The sequence below is a fragment of the Chiloscyllium plagiosum genome, unplaced genomic scaffold, assembly GCF_037043375.1.
Source record: "Chiloscyllium plagiosum isolate Xiang-an unplaced genomic scaffold, Cpla_swu_hap1 HiC_scaffold_17, whole genome shotgun sequence".
NCBI classification, from domain to species: Eukaryota; Metazoa; Chordata; class Chondrichthyes; order Orectolobiformes; family Hemiscylliidae; genus Chiloscyllium; species Chiloscyllium plagiosum.
The window spans coordinates 10,454,941-10,472,177 of NW_028270155.1; the positions used below are offsets into that span (position 1 = coordinate 10,454,941).

The 17,237-nt window shown below is 42.0% G+C and overlaps 1 protein-coding gene across 2 annotated transcripts in view; it reads left to right on the forward strand.

Annotated features, from left to right (window-relative positions):
* Positions 1 to 16,838, forward strand: part of LOC122558714 (cadherin-8-like) — a 340,449-nt gene extending 323,611 nt beyond the window's left edge. For both annotated transcript variants that reach the window (XM_087995704.1, XM_087995703.1), the window contains 2 exons: positions 7,639 to 7,890; positions 14,988 to 16,838. In XM_087995704.1, the coding sequence (XP_087851830.1) occupies positions 7,639 to 7,890; positions 14,988 to 15,481 (746 nt within the window). In that variant the 3' untranslated portion in view covers positions 15,482 to 16,838. The remainder of the gene's footprint in view (positions 1 to 7,638; positions 7,891 to 14,987) is intronic.
* Positions 16,839 to 17,237: the final 399 nt, after the last annotated feature.

Here is a 17,237-nt window from a genome sequence, read left to right on the forward strand (position 1 = left end):
ACATCTTTGTTCTCTATTATTTTTAATCAGCGTGTTCAGGCACTTTCAGAGCAGACAAGATTTGAAACTAGACTTTCTGTATTAGAGACTGAGACACTTCCGAAGGGAAAAAGCAGTTCAAAAAAGGGAGCACTTGGAAATGAATGTATTGATTGTACTGAAGCACTGTTCTGAGATTTTTAAACAAGTGTGTGTTCTTCACAAGTTTTTTTCTTCTGGGAAAGCACTCTGACAACTAAAGGACATATCAACAGAAAGAGCATCTCAATGATTCACAGATTCACTCCAGCTGTACTGAGCCTAAAAAGAGGGTAAATTAGGCTGTTCTCCAAGTGATAGGCTGTGTATTTAGTTTTTAATTCTCTAGTGGGGCGTCAATGTCAATGACAGGGCCAGCATTTATTGCTCCTCCCTGGTTACTCCTTGATGAGCTGCCTTCTTGAACTGCTGCAGTGCATGTGCTGTTGGTAAATTCAAAATGCGGTTATAATTTTGGTCAGCAACACTGAGGTACTACAATATATTTCTCAGTCAAGATGACGAGTGGTTCTAAGGGAGTGGTGTTCCTATGCTTTTTTCTGCCCTTTTCCTTCAAGATGGAAGTGATTGTGGGTTTGGAAAGTGCAGGGTGTGCTTTGTGTTCTTGTAGGACTATCCTTATGTCTGAGCCAGAAGAGCCAGGTTCAAATCTCACCTGTTCCAGAGGTATGTCATACATGAACCAATTGATTAAAGATGTTCAAAAAGCTGTAAATGAGGAAGACAGATAGCACAATTGTGTTATCTTGATAGTAGAAGATTCAGTGATGATTTCATTAGCTATTAAGATAATTGCAGCAGTTGGTAGTGTGAAAGAAAACTATTTCTTCTGGTGAAGAAGAATCTCAAAAATAGTGCCAGGCCATTTAGGGGTGATGGTGAAAATTAATTCTTGTCTCTGTGTAAAGCAGTTGAGCCTGCAGGTCAACTGAGTATTTCAGATTTGAGATTGGTAGATTTTGGTTCAAAAAGTGTTTTAGGGGTTACAGACCAAACCAGGTAGAATGTGCTTAGACAGAAATCTACCATGATCTAATTAAATGGCAGAATGGGCTGGAGGCTGAATGGTTTACTCTTGTTTTTGTATTCCAATTGCCAGTCAAGGTTAAATAATCTCTCAAGACTTTCAGTCTGGTTTAATATAGGAAGAATGGCCACATGGGAGAGATCTTAGAGACACAGTTCTGCAAAATTACAGTGAGAGAACAATCTCGTAACTGAGATGTTTCAATCTTTTAATTACTTCAATTAACCAATTATCATTGCCTTTGGGAGAGATTTCCTGATTTAAAAATTTAGTCACTGATTGTCAAAATAAAGTGAGAATGAAAAGCACAAAGGATTGGACTGTGGATATATGTATCACAGAGCAAGAGAGACAGCTTGTGAGAACAATTACACAGAGGGAGTAGGTGATGAGACACATGATACACGGGGGGGGGGGGGGGCAGAGTGAGAGAGCAACAAGTCTGCTGAAAACAGAGCTGAGATCAAGAAATGCTGAGAAAGAGAGAGTACATCAAATATAAAGCAGAGTTTTGGTGCAGGTGCTGATTTTTATTTTGTGGGGAGCCTTTGAGTTCAAGACTACCTGGTTTGAAACTGATTTGAAAGATTTGTGTTCATCTAGTCCGATGCTTCAAAGCAGATTTGAAGGAGTTCTGTACTGCCTGATGTGATCTTACACCATGACAGATATGATTTTAAAAAAAGATTTGTAAAATTATTCACATTGTGATAGAGAACATTGTATTCACTCTAGTTGAAGAATTATTATTGATGGATTCTGGAATACTCTCACAGATCTTTTTTGCATTCCCAACTTCCTTTCCTTTCCTTCAAAGACAATCCTTAAAGCCCACCCTTTCCCCTTAAGAAATTGGTCACCTCCTTGTGTGATTCTGTGTCATATTTAGTTTACAATGCTCCTGTGAAGTTCTATGGTATGTTTCAGTACATGAAAGGTGCTACATAAATAGAAGTTGTTGTTGAAACAGAGATTGGTGCAGATGGTTGTTGAATTATTGACCGATGGATTGATTTTGATACAGACAGTTTTATCTTTTAACAAATAAATTGAGCATTGGAAAAAGAATCAATTCAGGCCTGGCGTGTGAGGCAGTGGGTTATAGTCTTGTATGCGCTGGTAAAATGCTAGCATGGGTACATTAGGGGAGTGGCCACCTTTTGTGTAGTATGCCTTCTAGGTGTGCAGATGTGGATTTTGGTTGTTGGTAATGTTGTGGTTGGGCTTTAATACTTTGCTTAGGACTGAAAAGCATGTGCAAATGATTAATGAGAGTAAGATCGGGATAGAAGGGTCTGTGACAAGAGAATGATATTTGCATTGTACTCAAAGAACAAGCTTTTGTTCTTCTTTGTTCTTCTTCTGATTGGTATGAATTTAGCTGTTTTACTGGATACAATGGTGCATTGGCATTCTAATAGTACAGAGAACACAGAGAGTGACAAGCAAAGGTACATGGACTGAATGGCCTCTTGTGCTATAGCCATTCTATGAGTTGACAAGTGTTATTGCTGGATATCATCGTTATATCTGCATATCTTCAGTATACAGCTGATAGCTTACTCCATGTGAATGGATAGTGTTGCCAAGGGATAGGATGCAAATCAGATATGAAAGATTTGATAGATGTTAATCAGAGGTAGTCAGGAGAGGGAGAATCCCTGATGTTGATGAGCTGGCTGTCTTTTATCCTAGGAAGATATAAAACAATGGAAAATGAGTGGGAAATGGAATGGTTGGCCATCTTTAGAAAATTCTAAAGATAAGGAAACTAACCAGAGACAAGGCAAGGGATGACTTAGGTCACTGCAGGTAAATGATGAGGTGGGCTTTTGGAGATATTGGCATTAAGATGAATGATGGCAACATGTGCAGGCACCCCAGAGAGAAGCGTGAATTTGGGGATGAGCAAGCTGATGATTGGGCAGGATAAGTGGGTCAAAGATCTGTTGAAAGTCAATGAGAAAGAAAATGAGGCACAGTGTAAAATGGGCTGTTGACTCACTATCACCTGTTACATGCTATTGTCAAAGACCAATTTCACCTGCTATTAATTTTTATATAGGCCAGCAGTGAATGTTTCAAATCGCTGCAATAACCAACACTATCAGTAAAGGATACACATTGGGCAAAATCCTAAGGCGATAGAGATGAGCAGAAAAGGTGATGAGTTATCAAACATTTAAGACAGGAACAAAAGCTAAGGAAGCTCTCTTTGCATGTAAGGAGACTTCAAGGTTGTGGAATAAAAGCTTTCAATTAAATTAGTGATGCTGGATCCAGAAAAACCCATTGTGGTTAAACAGTTCAAATCCTGAGGGAAACAAGTGAAAAAAATTTGAATGTATAGGAAGAATGAAAGGAAGTAGGAGACACATTTTTTCATCCAAAGGCTAATAGAGTTGTGAAAAAAAATTATCAGGAATGTGTAATGAAGCAGACGGTATAAATGGGTCAAGAGATAATTAGATGTAATCCAGAGTGGGAAGCGAGTGAGAGATAAAGTCAGGATATAGAATAGGCCAAAATGAATTTTCAACAAAGAATATGGTTGTTGGAGGTGTAAGTCATCTAGGCAATCAGAACAGAATCAGATGATAACAAATCAAAAGCTCGCTTGGAAACGACAATCAGACATAATTGTCTGAACATGTCTTAGACTCCATGTTCCAGGGTTGGAACACTGGGCTTGCAAGACAAGGGTTGTGAGTTCAAGTCTCACTGTGTACTTTTCTCATTAGTCGGGGGGAATGGGTCTGGATGGGTTACTCTTCGGAGGGTCAGTGTGGACTTGTTGGGCCGAAGGGCCTGTTTCCACACTGTAAATAATCTCTAATCTCAGAATGCACAAGTAAGGTTATTGATTGGTTATTGTCCATTTTTGAGGTGAATTTCATCTCAAAGTTATTTGTTGTATGAGGTAATGGTTCTGTAAGAGTTCACATTTGAGCTAAGCAGAGCTCCTCTGGATCACATAATGTGAATCATTTAGGATTTGGCAGAGCCCCTATGCAGGAGATATGGATCTTCCCCATGTCTTCTCAACCACTATTAGTCACACTTAATGTGCCCAAGAGTTAGTGTATCTTGTTCAGATATTTTTAATTCAACCTGTTCAGACATGTGGAACAGAATTGGAGCTGGTGGGATTTGAGGTAGGATTACCTTCTGGCTCGGAGGTAAAGATATTACCGCCATGCCACAAGAGCCCTTTATGTAATCTGTCTGTAGTTCCTGAGATGCTATGACCTACATCTTGTTATCAAAGACAAGAAGGTCTTCTGCTGAGACTTGGGGTCCATCCTCCACCACAAACCACTGAACAACCTCTTTGGGTAGCAGAGGGAAGGGAATTGGTGCCAGCCCCAACTGCCAGCGCCTGGTACCTGAGCATTACGTGATATAATAACATCCTTTACTGAGAGTTCCAGTTCCCTTACCTCAGGTGCGAATGAGCAATTATATTAAAGCATATGCAAAACTCCAGAGCAGGAGTGGGTAGCTCTTCAACATTCTCATCAGAAAAGCACCTGATACCTTCTGAACCACCCAGCACAGTGTTAATCCCTGGATGCTTCCTCCTGCTTAGTACATTTTCCAATTAGACCTCCGCAGGTGTAAATCTTGCAACGGAGAGATTCTGTGTGACTTGTTCCACATGCTTGAGTTTGAATCAAGTCAAAATCAAGCTCGTTGGCCCTGCACTTCAATTTAAAATATTTTACTCTGAGGAAAGCTACAGGTTTGAGAAAATTATTTTACGGGTGATTGAGATCTGCTTCAAGGGCACTTTTAAAAGTTGGAAATCTCCCTGGAGGAGTTTGTCGCTCCTGTTAAGGTAGGGGCCATCCAATCGCCTTCAAGATACTCAACTATTCACCAGTGCTGGCAGCCTGACAACAAACAAATGAGATTTTCTGTTGAAAACCAGACGGAAGAATTGTTTTATTGGGTGACTTCATTGTTAATCTGGTCACCCTCTAATCAGTTTTAGTGATAAAGGAACCAAATGCTTGACAGAAGGGAATATGACGTGGATTGTCAAATGAGATGCTTTGCAACTGAAGTTTCCTATTTAATGGGATTCAGTACAACAATAGGAAAACGTTTGTCACAAGAGTTTCTTTTTCATTATTTCCCTAATTTTCATCCTTTGTATTTCAAAGATAGTACTTAACATCATCCTCAGTTGATCAAGTCCTAAACCTTGGAATTTCTTACTTAAACTTCCCCATCTTTCCATAGAATCGTAGAACCACCACAATGTGGAAGTAGGTCTTTTGGCCCATCAAGTCCACTCTGACCCGCTGAAGGGCATCCCACCTAGACCTACCCTCCACACTTACCATGACTAATCGACCTAGCCTACACATGATACACAATTTAGCATAGCCAATCCAGCTAACCTGCACATCTTTGGCCTGTCGGAGGAAACAGGAACAAACCCAGGCAGACATGGGGGAGAATGTGCAAACTTCACATGGACTTTCACCCGAGGCTGGACTCGAACCTGGGTCACTGGAGCTGTGAAGAGCAATGCTAATCACTGAGCCACCCGATATCCCTTTAAGATGTAGCTTAGAACATATTTCTTGTGGGCACAAGTCCCACTCCAGTCTCTGAAGGATAAGACATCAATGCTGACATGTGTATTATCAAATATTCTGACTTTCTGATGAGTCGCTAAAATGAGACCCCATCTGCCCTCTCAGAAGATGTAGAAGATCCATTGACCCAATTTGAAGAAGGGGGCATAATCTTAGATTAAAGAGTCCATAAGATCTGATAAATATGACTGGAAGGAGGTCATTCAGCACTTTAAGCCTGCTCTACCATCCAAAAGGACCATGGCTGATCTGACACTCCTCACGTCCGTTCCTTTTCCCCAAAGCTCTCGATTCCCTGAATGATTGAGTCTCTATGTCAGCCTCAAATTTATACAAGCACTCTGCCCCCACTGTTTAGATTCCCTACATTCAGCCCAACTAGTCCACACCGACCCTCCGAAGAGTAACCCACCCAGATCCATTTCCCTTTGACTAATGCATCTAACACTATGGGCAATTTAGCATGGCCAATTCACCCTAACCTGTACATCTTTAGACTGTGGGAGGAATCTGGAGCATCTGGAGGAAACCCACTGAGACACAGGGAGAATGTGCAAACCCCACATAAACAGTTGCCTGAGGCTAGAATTGAATCTGGGTCCCTGGCGCTGTTGGGCAGCAGTACTAACCACTGAGCCACCGTACCATTAATTAACCCCTCTCTCTGGCAGGGAGTTCCAAAGATTCACAAACCTCTGAGAGAAGAAATTTCTTCTCATCTGAGTTTTAAGTTGGTGCCTGTTTATTCTGCGACTATGTCTCTTAAGGTTGCATATTTCAGACAAAGATGAGAAGGAATTTCTTCCCTCAGAGGGTAGCGAAGCTGGAATTCTTACTTCGGCAGGCTGTCAGGAAGAATTTTCAAGAGACAGTCTCAGAATTATCAGGCGCCAACTTGAAACTGAGATGAGAAGGAATTCTTCCCTCAGAGGAGTCTTTTGGAACTCCTTGCCATTAATTAATGGTATGGTGGCTCAGTGGTTAGCACTGCTGCCCAACAACTATACAAGACAGACAGATTTTTAATCCATTATGGAATAAAGTGTTATTGTTGAAAAGATAGGAACATGGGGTTGAGGATTTATCAGATCAGCCATGATCTCATTGAATGCTGAAAATGTGTTGCTGGAAAAGTGCAGCAGGTCAGGCAGCATCCAGGGAACAGGAGAATCGACGTTTCGGGCATAAGCCCTGAAGAAGGGCTTATGCCCGAAACGTCGATTCTCCTGTTCCCTGGATGCTGCCTGACCTGCTGCGCTTTTCCAGCAAAACATTTTCAGCTCTGATCTCCAGCATCTGCAGACCTCACTTTCTCCTCAATGATCTCATTGAATGGCAGGGTAAAGTCTATGAGCTGAATGGCCTATAGACTGAGGACTTAGCCCCAGCATCCCATTCAATATCTATCCCTGAATCCCAATCACTAAAACAGATAATCTGTTCATTATCACTTTGCTGTTTAATTTGGCTGCTGCATTTTTCACTTTCCACCGGTGACCACGTTTCACTTTGATTGGTTGCAAGCTGCTTTGGGACATCCTGTGACTCTTAAAGGAGTTACATAAATGCAAGCTTTTATTTCTTTAATTGTCCTGACAGCTTCGTTCGTAGCTCATTATTAAATTCTGCCTGAACTTTCTATGTTGCTGAATTCACAGCATGATGCAAATACAATATGTGGCTAAATAGTTTTGATTGCTTTCTGTAGAAACCAGTTAGAGACAAAAAAACAAACCTGCAGATGCTGGAATCCAAGGTAGACAAGCAGGAGGCTGGAAGAACACAGCAAGCCAGGTCCTGAAGAAGGATTACACCTGAAACGTCGACTTCTTCACCTCCTGATGCTGCCTGGCTCACTGTGTTCTTCCAGCCTCCTGTTTGTCTTCCATAGAAACTGGACAATGAATGAGGAACTGTTACAGCAACAATGGAAACTTTAATTTTCACTTTCATTTCCCCCTGCAGATAACTCAGTCAGTATCCTGGCAAGACACAGCGGATTCAGCAGGCAGAAACAAGACATCTACTTCCTGCCCATCATAATCTCGGACAGTGGGAACCCACCCATGAGCAGCACCAATACACTCACCATCCGGGTCTGTGGCTGTAGCACTGATGGGACTGTACAGTCCTGCAACGTGGAAGCTTTTGTTCTTCCCATTGGGTTAAGCATGGGAGCTTTAATAGCTATTTTAGCCTGCATTATCCTCTTGTTGGGTAGGTGTGAATATGCAGCATGCCAATGTATATGTTCATTTCAGTTTTATGGTAGCATTAGAACCATCAGCTATAGTTCAAAGATAGTATCCTCACCTGTGAGTTTAGAAATCATACACCAATTCAGACTGCTATGGATGTCTGAGGGAATGCTGCACTTTTGGGGGCATTATTTTCAAATGCAACATTAAATGAGGTTATCTCAGGTTGATATGAAAGAAAGGGAGGAGAGTTTACCTCTAGGTCACGGCCAATATTTTCTCTCAACCATTTATCATTTGGACAACTCACTGGCGTGTTCCCTGTTGGCTATCTGTGAGCATTTGAGTCTGCAAACTGGGCTGCTGGATTTCTATTATACAGCAGTCTAATCTTCAAGACAACTTCATTGACTGGAAAGGGTTTTGGAAGATCATGAACATAGAACATAGAACAGCACAGCGCAGGAATGGGCCCTTTGGCCCACAATGTTGTGCCAAACATGACACCAGGTTAAACCAATCCCTTCAACCCACCCTTGGTCCACATCCTTCCATTCCTTGCATATTCATGTGCTTATCTAAAAGCCTCTTAAACCTCTCCCCCACCCCCCCCCCCCACCCCAATGTATTTATCTCCACCACCACCCCCATGGCAGCATGTTCCACACTCCTACCACTCTCTGTGGGAAAAACCTGCCCCTCACATCTCCTTTGAACTTTCCCCCTCTCACCTTAAACGCATGCCTCCTTGTTTTAGACATTTGAACTCTGGGAAGAAAATTCTGACTGTCAACCCTATCTGTGCATCTCCTAATGTTCTAAACTTTTGTCAAGTCTCCCCTCGGTCTCTGCTACTCCAGAGTGCTATTCTTCAATGGGATATGATCAGGACATCACGGAGAAGACCAGCAGTTGTTGGTCCTGAGCTCAGAGCCTTGCTCGGTCATTTCAGAGGGTAGTTAAGAATCAGTCACATCACTGTGAGTCTGGAGTCACAAGTAGGTCAGACCACATAAGGGCAGAAGATTTACTTCCCCAAAGGGATGCTACATAACATTTTATAACAATTAATGACAGCTTCATGATCACCATCACTAAGAATAGCTTTCAATTCCAAAATTATTCATTGAATTTAAATTTCACAGTTGCCATGGTAGCCGACCCAGTACATCATTAACCTGAGCCTTTGGAATACTAGCACAGTGTCATTACCACTTCACCACTATCTCCCCAAGTTTCTGGCAGGAGTTAAATATATGCAAATCATTCCTTCATAAATATGAGTTATTTCCTTTTTATCAACCTTTTTATGACATACCTGCACGGTAAGTAGGATTTGGATGCAAGCCTTTTGGTCCAGAGACATGGTACAACCATTGCAGAACAAAAATCTACAATTAAATTTAATGCTCCTGCTCTCACAATGGGCACTGTTATTTAATGACAATTAGAGTCACCTTCTCCATGACTTTTCTACAATCATCACCTCCCCCACCGCCCTGTTAACTTATGTGTCATTTGTGATATAAGCCAAATTGTTACTCATCAGCATATCAAACAATTAACTGCTGCTTTGCTGATCAAGGCCAGAACTTATATTTCTCTCACGGCAGGAATGACAAGCTTCAGTGTGCAGTTTCACTGTACAGATGTATTTCTCATCGTGCGGAGAGTTCACTGGCTTGAATATGGCTAGCCTGAAACACCTGTTATGTCAGTATTGGGACATGTATCATGCACCATCCCTGGATAGGCCCTATCCCACTGGCAGTACGGACCCAGCAGAAGTGATGGCATAGTTTTATATAGTCATAAGGGAGTTGCCTGGGAGTCCTCAGCATTGACTCTGGACCGTGAAATCGTAGAGTCCTAGAGTCCTACAGCACAGAGACAGGCCCTTTGGCCCAAACTAGTCCATGCTGACTAAAACATCTCTCAGCACTAACCCCATTTCCCTACACTATGGATAGGCCCTTATCCTTCTAATCCTTTCCTATCCATGTATTTTTCCAAATGCCTTTTAAATGTTGTTAATGTACACACCTCAATCATTTCTGCTTGCAGCTCATTCCATATGCATACCACTCTCTGTGTAAAAAGGTTTACCCTCAAGTTCCCTTTTATACTTTCCCCTCCAACCTTAAACTGATCCCCTCTAGTGCTCGATTCCCCAACCCTGAGAAAAACACTGAGTACATTCACTCTATCCATGCCTCTCATGGCAAGTGTCATAGCAACAGCTCAATTATTGGCAAGGAAACCTCCGACTGACTACCACATACTATCCATCCTTGGCTGTTGAATCAGTAATCCTCCATTCAAAAAACACTTGAAGGAAGCACAAAAGATGGCAAGGGTGCAGAATGTACTCTGGGTGAGGGATTTCCATGTCGAACATGCAAGACTCAGCAATACTGCTGATTGGGTCCTAAAGGACATCACTTCCAGACTGGGTCTGAGGCAGGTGGTGAGGGAACCAACAAGAGGGAAAAAAGTTGGATAGGCCCTGTCCCACTGGCAGTATAGACCCAGCAGAGGTGATGGCACAGGTTTATATAGTCAGAAAGGAGTTGCGCTGGGACTCCTCAACATTGACTCTGGACACCATGAGGTCAAAGAGTCATAGAGTCCTACAGCACAGGGACAGGCCCTTTGGTCCAAACTGGTCCATGAGCTTGTTCAAATTCAAATGGTAGAGATCTGCTGCATCAACATATAATCGAGTCGAAAAAAACTTTCAAGGAATGCTAAGTACTAAGTTATATGTCAGCTTTGGAAAGATAATCACCATGGTAATAATCTATTTTGAGGATAAAAATTTCCACAATTACTCAACTTCAGATGTAACACTGGATACAGAGTGCCCACATTTGGCCTTGTGAAAGAAATCAAACCTAACTTCGTCTTCTGCTGGCAACTAGGCTGAATCACTTTCCAGTTGAGATTCAATAGGAACCTTGGATAATGTTTTGTGTCTCTTGCTATCCCAGGAACACTCAACTGAGTTGTTCTCATTAATACACAATAACAGGTTATAGTCCAACAGGTTTGTTTGGAAATACTAGCTTTTGGAGTGCTCTGAAAGCTAGTGCTTCCCAGTTAACCTGTTGGACTATAACCTGGTATGTTATTTTTAACTTTGTCCACCCCAACACCAGCTCCTCCAAATCATGGTCCTCATTAATGGCAGTGCCCTTGAGATCTGCTGGCACTGGCTGTGAACCACATTGGAACTTCTTGATGTCTTCCAGCTTCATATCGGGAAGTGACTTTATGTATTATCTCTTTATGGAATCCCTTCTTGTCTCTGTTCCTCTTACTCTACCTCTCAGTACTTGAGCCGATTTGCAAAGGATGGGGAGGTAATGTTAAATAAGGGACTATTAGCTGTGGCTTATTCAGTTGTACATCTGCGTCAGGATTTCTTTTGGATGAGATGATTACCCGAGGTCTCCATCTGACTGCTTGACGAGATGTAAGACATCTCATGGCACTAGGTCAGGGGAGCTATCCCCAGAGTATAGGCTAATATTTGTCCCTCAGTCTTCGGGTCACTGAGCATGGAAACAGACCATTCGGTCCAACTAGACCATGATGACCATGTTCCCAAACTAAACTAGTCCCATTTGCCTGCATTTGGCCCATATTCCTCCAAACCTTTCCTATTCATGTACTTAGCCAAATGTTTATGAAATATTGTCACTAGGCCAGCATCCATCACTTCCACTTTGTGAACCACTCTGTGTGAAAAGGTTGCCCCTTATGTCCATTTTAAACCTTTCTCCACTTACCTTAAAAATATGCCAGTTCTAAGGAAGGATCACTCGCTTGAAACATTAACTCTGCTGCCAGACCTCTGAGCTTTTCCAGCAACTTCTGTTTTTGCATCTCTTAAAAATATGCCCCTAGTTTTGAACTTCCCCACCCGAGGGAAAGACACAATCAAAAACAGATAGGCTGCCAGATCATCATGACAGCGCTGTTTCTAGGGTTTGCTGTATGCAAACTGGTTGCCTCATTGCCAGCATTACATTGCAGTAATTGACCAAGAATCCGCCAACAGCACCTTCCAAACTCACGAGCTCTACCATCTAGAAGGACAAGGGTGGCAGATGGATGGACACACCACCACCTGTCAGTCAAAATCCTGGAACTACCCCCATTAAAGCACTGTGGCTCTATCAACAGCCCATGGGCTACAGAGGTTCAAGAAGGCAGTCCATCACCACCTTCTCAAGGGGCAACTGCAAAGGCTGGCAGGGGCTCAGTGTTCAATACTGCTGCCTCACAGCACCAGGGACCTGGGTTCAATTCCAGCCTCAGGAAACTGTCTGTGTGAAGTTTGCACATTCTCCCGGTGTCTGTGTGGGTTTCCTCTGAGTGTTGTAGTTTTCTCCAACAGTCCAAAGATGTGCAGGTTAGATGGATTGGCCGTGCTAAACATTGTGGGGTTATGGGAGTAGGGTTGGGTTTGAGTCTGGGATTGACTCTTCGGATGGTCAGTGCAGACTCAAGGCTGAATGACCTCTTTCTGCACTGTTGGGATTTTATGATTCTAACTGGGAAATAAATGCTGGCCTAGCCAGTGATACCCACATCCGTTGAAGAATATTTCAAATAATATAAAACTTCGAGATCTCCAATGGTTGTGAAAATGCATTTGTTTTATTGTGATGTAAGGTGTAATACTTCTGCCTGTTGTAGAATTTGAACATTAAAGTAAACAATGCAGCTGCGGTTGTTTAGCAATAATAATTAATTCAACACATTGTTCAATGCAGTTCTGCAGTCTGACAACAAAACATTCTTCAGCAGAGTTGGTATGTGTGATAAGCAATTCCGATTCTTAACCATTCAAACCTGGGCCTTGTGAGTTACAAGGCAGAGTTACCTGATTTTGGGACTGTGTTAAGAGTACTCCCAATTGTTGGAATGTGTGCACAATTGAATAGTGGGAAAGAGCAAGTGGGCTTGAGTTGTGATGTATCCAATGTTCCTCTTTCCAGCCCCTTCCTTACAGCCCTTAATTCACCTCCAAGTCAAGAATCTATCGATTTCAGCCTTAAATATACACAAGGACTCTAACCCGACAGCTTTCTGTTGCAAGTCATTCCAGAGGCTGACGACCACCTGAGAGAAGGAATTCCTCCTCATCTCAGTCTTAAATTGGCTCCCCATTGTTATGAGACTCTGCCCTCTGGTCCTAGACCTTCCCATAAAGCAAAACATCTCAGCACTTACCCTGCCAAGCCTCTTGAGAATCCAATATGTTTCAATGAGATCTTGCTCTTCTAAACTCCAGTGAGTAGAGACCCAACCTGTTTAATCTTTGTTCATAAAACTAACCCTCCATACCAAGGATTATCTGACTGAGCTTTCTCTGAGCTGTCTCCAGTGCAATAATATCTTTCCATAAATAAGGGGAAACAAAACTTCTCATACTGTGGTCAAATGCACTCCTGATGAAGGGCGTATGCCCAAAAGGTCAACTCTCCTGCACCTCTGATGCTGCCTGACCTACTGTGCTTTTTCAGCACCACACTTTTTGACTCTGACTCTCCAGCATCACTCCAGAAGTCCTCACTTTCTCCTCAAATGTGCTGCCAACACTAATACAAATGCAGATTCTGCTGGAAATTAGAAAGCAAACACTGCTGGAAATACTCAGTTAGTCAGGAAGACCCCATGGAGAGAAATAGAGTTAATGTCTTGAGTCAATGACCCCTTATTTGAACTCACTGCCAACCTCTATTGTCGAGACATGGGGTTCCTCCGGGTGCGCCGGTTTATTCCCACAATTCAAAGATGTGCAGGTTAGCTGAATTGGTCATGCTAAATTGCCCATAGTGTTCAGGGATGTGTAGGTTAGGTGCATTAGTTAGGGGTAAATGTAGAGTAATAGGGTAAAGCACTGGGTCTGGGTGGGTTATTCTTCGTAAGGTCGGTGTGGACGTTTTGGGTCAATGGCCTGTTTCCATACTGTAGGGATTCTATGATTCTAGGCCCCCAAATAGGAAATGGAGAAAAAGAGACTGTGCAGTGAGACAAGGTAACTGAGGAATGTTATTCTCTACAATGCCACAACACGGACATTTGAATGATCACAGTATATTCCCAGAAGGTGTCAGACATCTGTTTGTTCCACAAACCTTTGTGTCATATTTTACCCACTCACTCAAAATCCATGCAATTATTCTTTTGGCTGGAGCTATACATCCGGTGTGGGGTGTTAAACTTGGGGAAGGATGTGAAGACATTGGGGAGAGTGTAAAGAAAAAAGTCAAGAGAATGAATTTGGGGTGTGAAATTGTAATGGTGAGGCAGGTTGTGGAAGTTAGGGCTGTTGTCCTTGGAGAACCAAAGACTGAGAGACGGGATGATAGAGTTCTTCAATAACATGAGGGGTCTGGACCAAGGGGAAATAATTCCTATTGATGCAAGAATAGAAAATGAGAGGACATAGATTTAGAGTAATCGGTGAAAGAAGCAAAAGTGACATGAGGAAAGTTATTTTCATCCCCAGAACATGTTAGGACCTGGAATTCATAATGTGACATTGTGATAGTGCTAAGTTTAATTGATTAATTGAAATGGTTTTTTGAAAAAAAGAAGAATGTCCAAGGTTATTAGTCAAATGGCACTGTGAATTGTTCATTTGGCAAAGCAGTGCAGAGTCAAGAGTGTGGTGCTGGAAAAGCACAGCAGGTCAGGCAGCATCTGATGAACAGGAGAATCAACATTTCGGGCATAAGCCCTTCACCATGTTTTCTGATGAAGGGCTAATTTCTGAACCGTCAACTGTACTGCTCCTCGGGTGCTACCTGACCGTCTGTGCTTTTTCAGCACCACACTCTCAACTCTGGTCTCCAGCATCTGCAGTCCTCACTGTCTCCAAAGTAGTGCAGAGGTTGACAATTGTGTGATTCTGTGAAGCTCCTCTATATTATCTGCCTCCATTACATTCTTGAAAAGATCATTCTCATGAACTTCCTCAGGACAGGAGTGGTAAAACAAAGAATTTTTTTTTGGGGGGGGGGATAGAAACAGAACAGAAACAAAAATTGGCTTGGTGTGTGACTTTCCAGAATTAATCACGACATTTTGTTTTGTTCACAGTTATTGTGGTACTTTTTGTAACTTTAAGAAGGCACAAAAATGAGCCTCTTATTATCAAGGATGACGAGGATGTGAGGGAAAACATCATTCGCTATGACGATGAAGGTGGTGGAGAAGAGGACACGGAAGCCTTTGATATTGCCACTTTACAAAACCCTGATGGCTTCAATGGATTCTTGCCACGGAAAGACATCAAACCTGACCTGCAGTATGTACCCAGGCAAAGCCTTCCTCCTGTCCCGAATGGGGTCGATGTGGATGAGTTTATCAATGTAAGGCTTCACGATGCCGACATCGATCCCACTGCCCCTCCCTACGATTCCATCCAGATCTACGGATATGAAGGAAGAGGATCGACAGCTGGCTCACTGAGTTCACTAGAAACAACATCAACAGATTCAGAGCAGAACTTTGACTACCTCAAGGAATGGGGCCCACGTTTTAAAAAACTCGGGGATATGTACGCAGTTGGAGAAAATGACAGAGAAACTTGACTCCAAATTGGGATTACCAGTTGTCCAACATATTAAAGAACAGTGGTGTATAATTATAGGGTTGCCAATTATTAACAATTGATAAGCTGGCCAGTATTTTTAGATGCAGTCAACATTAGCTCCTTTCATCCTTGAAGTCCAGCTTATTGTAATATTGAACTAAAAAAATGCAGATTGTATGAGTGTTTTACTCTTGTGGAGTGTGGATTATGTGGATTGTTTAGGCAGGTTTTCGTTTCCTGGTTCTTGTATAGACTTAACATTCAAGCGGAGGACACTTGCTGGGATCTTACAGTGCTTCCTATATGGTTCCGTAGACTATGGCTTTTCTCTGATTGCAGACCAACATCTTACCAAGCCAAAGTGAAGCAATATCAATGTCTTTATCATGGAACTGATGAAAGTAACCAAAGGAAATGAAGGGGATAGCTGTGACAGGACATCATAAAGCTTTGAAAACCAATACCAGCTCCTTCCCCCTGCAGTAATATTAGCTGAGGTGTAATCGAGTGTTTCTTTGTGATTGGTTGTCACACAAGTAGACACCGTGTATTCGAAACAGAGTACCCTTAGGCTTCATGATATGCTCATGCTCCATGCCCATTCCAGTCAAAAGAGGGGTGTCTAAAAGTAAGCGGCAAGTAAGGATGACAGAAGTAGAATATCAACTCAGGTATGGGCCTCAAACATCCAATACAAACACAATCAAATCTTCCCTGAGTCTTTCTTTTAAAAAAATTCTGAAACACTAACAAAATATCTGAGCCACTCTTGACAGGAACTTGCTGGAGGAGCAGGCAGTATGGCAAAGGTCATTTTAGGTTGTGTACAGTACTTGTTTTCCAGGCTCATCATCAATGAGCCAAGCACAAGAGCTGGAATGGGACTGAGATCATGTGAATATTGGAATCCTAAACCTTTAGATACACGCTCATTACACAGTACAGTAGCGGTGTCAAACATGTGCTTATCGTGCTTCACTGTGTAATTTGAACAAAAAAAAAGAAAATGGTTTTAAAAAAATGCTTTTTGTTATGTATATATAGATTTACTGTTTACTTTTGTGGCATTTTCTTTTTGGAAAAATGTACTTTGGCTATGCACGATAGCTCTTGCACACAAATTTGATGATAACAGCACTGAAAGCTATGTGCATTGCCAATTTTTAATTGAAAATATTACATTTCAGAGTAGATATTGTATATTACAATAGTCTGACGCACACAAGAAGAGCCCTTATTAATTTTATACGTTGCTTTAATGCTATTTACTTGTACGTTTGAATTATTTTACTCCATGTATTGTACATCAGAGGAACCCCTGTATTGTTTCCTACTTTGTGAAATATATTTTTATAAATATTGCAGATTATGTCTCCATTTTTTTCCACTGGGAAATCCCCCTGACTGGTTAGTGGCAGCTTTTCCATTTCTTTAGATGACCCAGGGTTTTAAAGAATAAAAGTTTTTCCTCTGCTAGAATTAGCCTCAGTAAAATCAAGCTTGTTCCCTGATAAGTATTCTTCCTTCCTTTTGTGCCAGCCTACAGATTCCCTCAAACACATGCTTTCTGGTGTTTTTCCCTTTTCTTCTGTCCTGTGATACTGCAATCGTATATCCACCCCCTCTACTTTCCTCTCAAAAATAGTTTAAGGTTTTACATCATAAAGTATCCTAAGATACTTCGCAGGAGCATAACTTGTCAAAACTGGATAGGAGACTGGTAGGGAAGTAATCACACAGGAAGAGGTTTACCA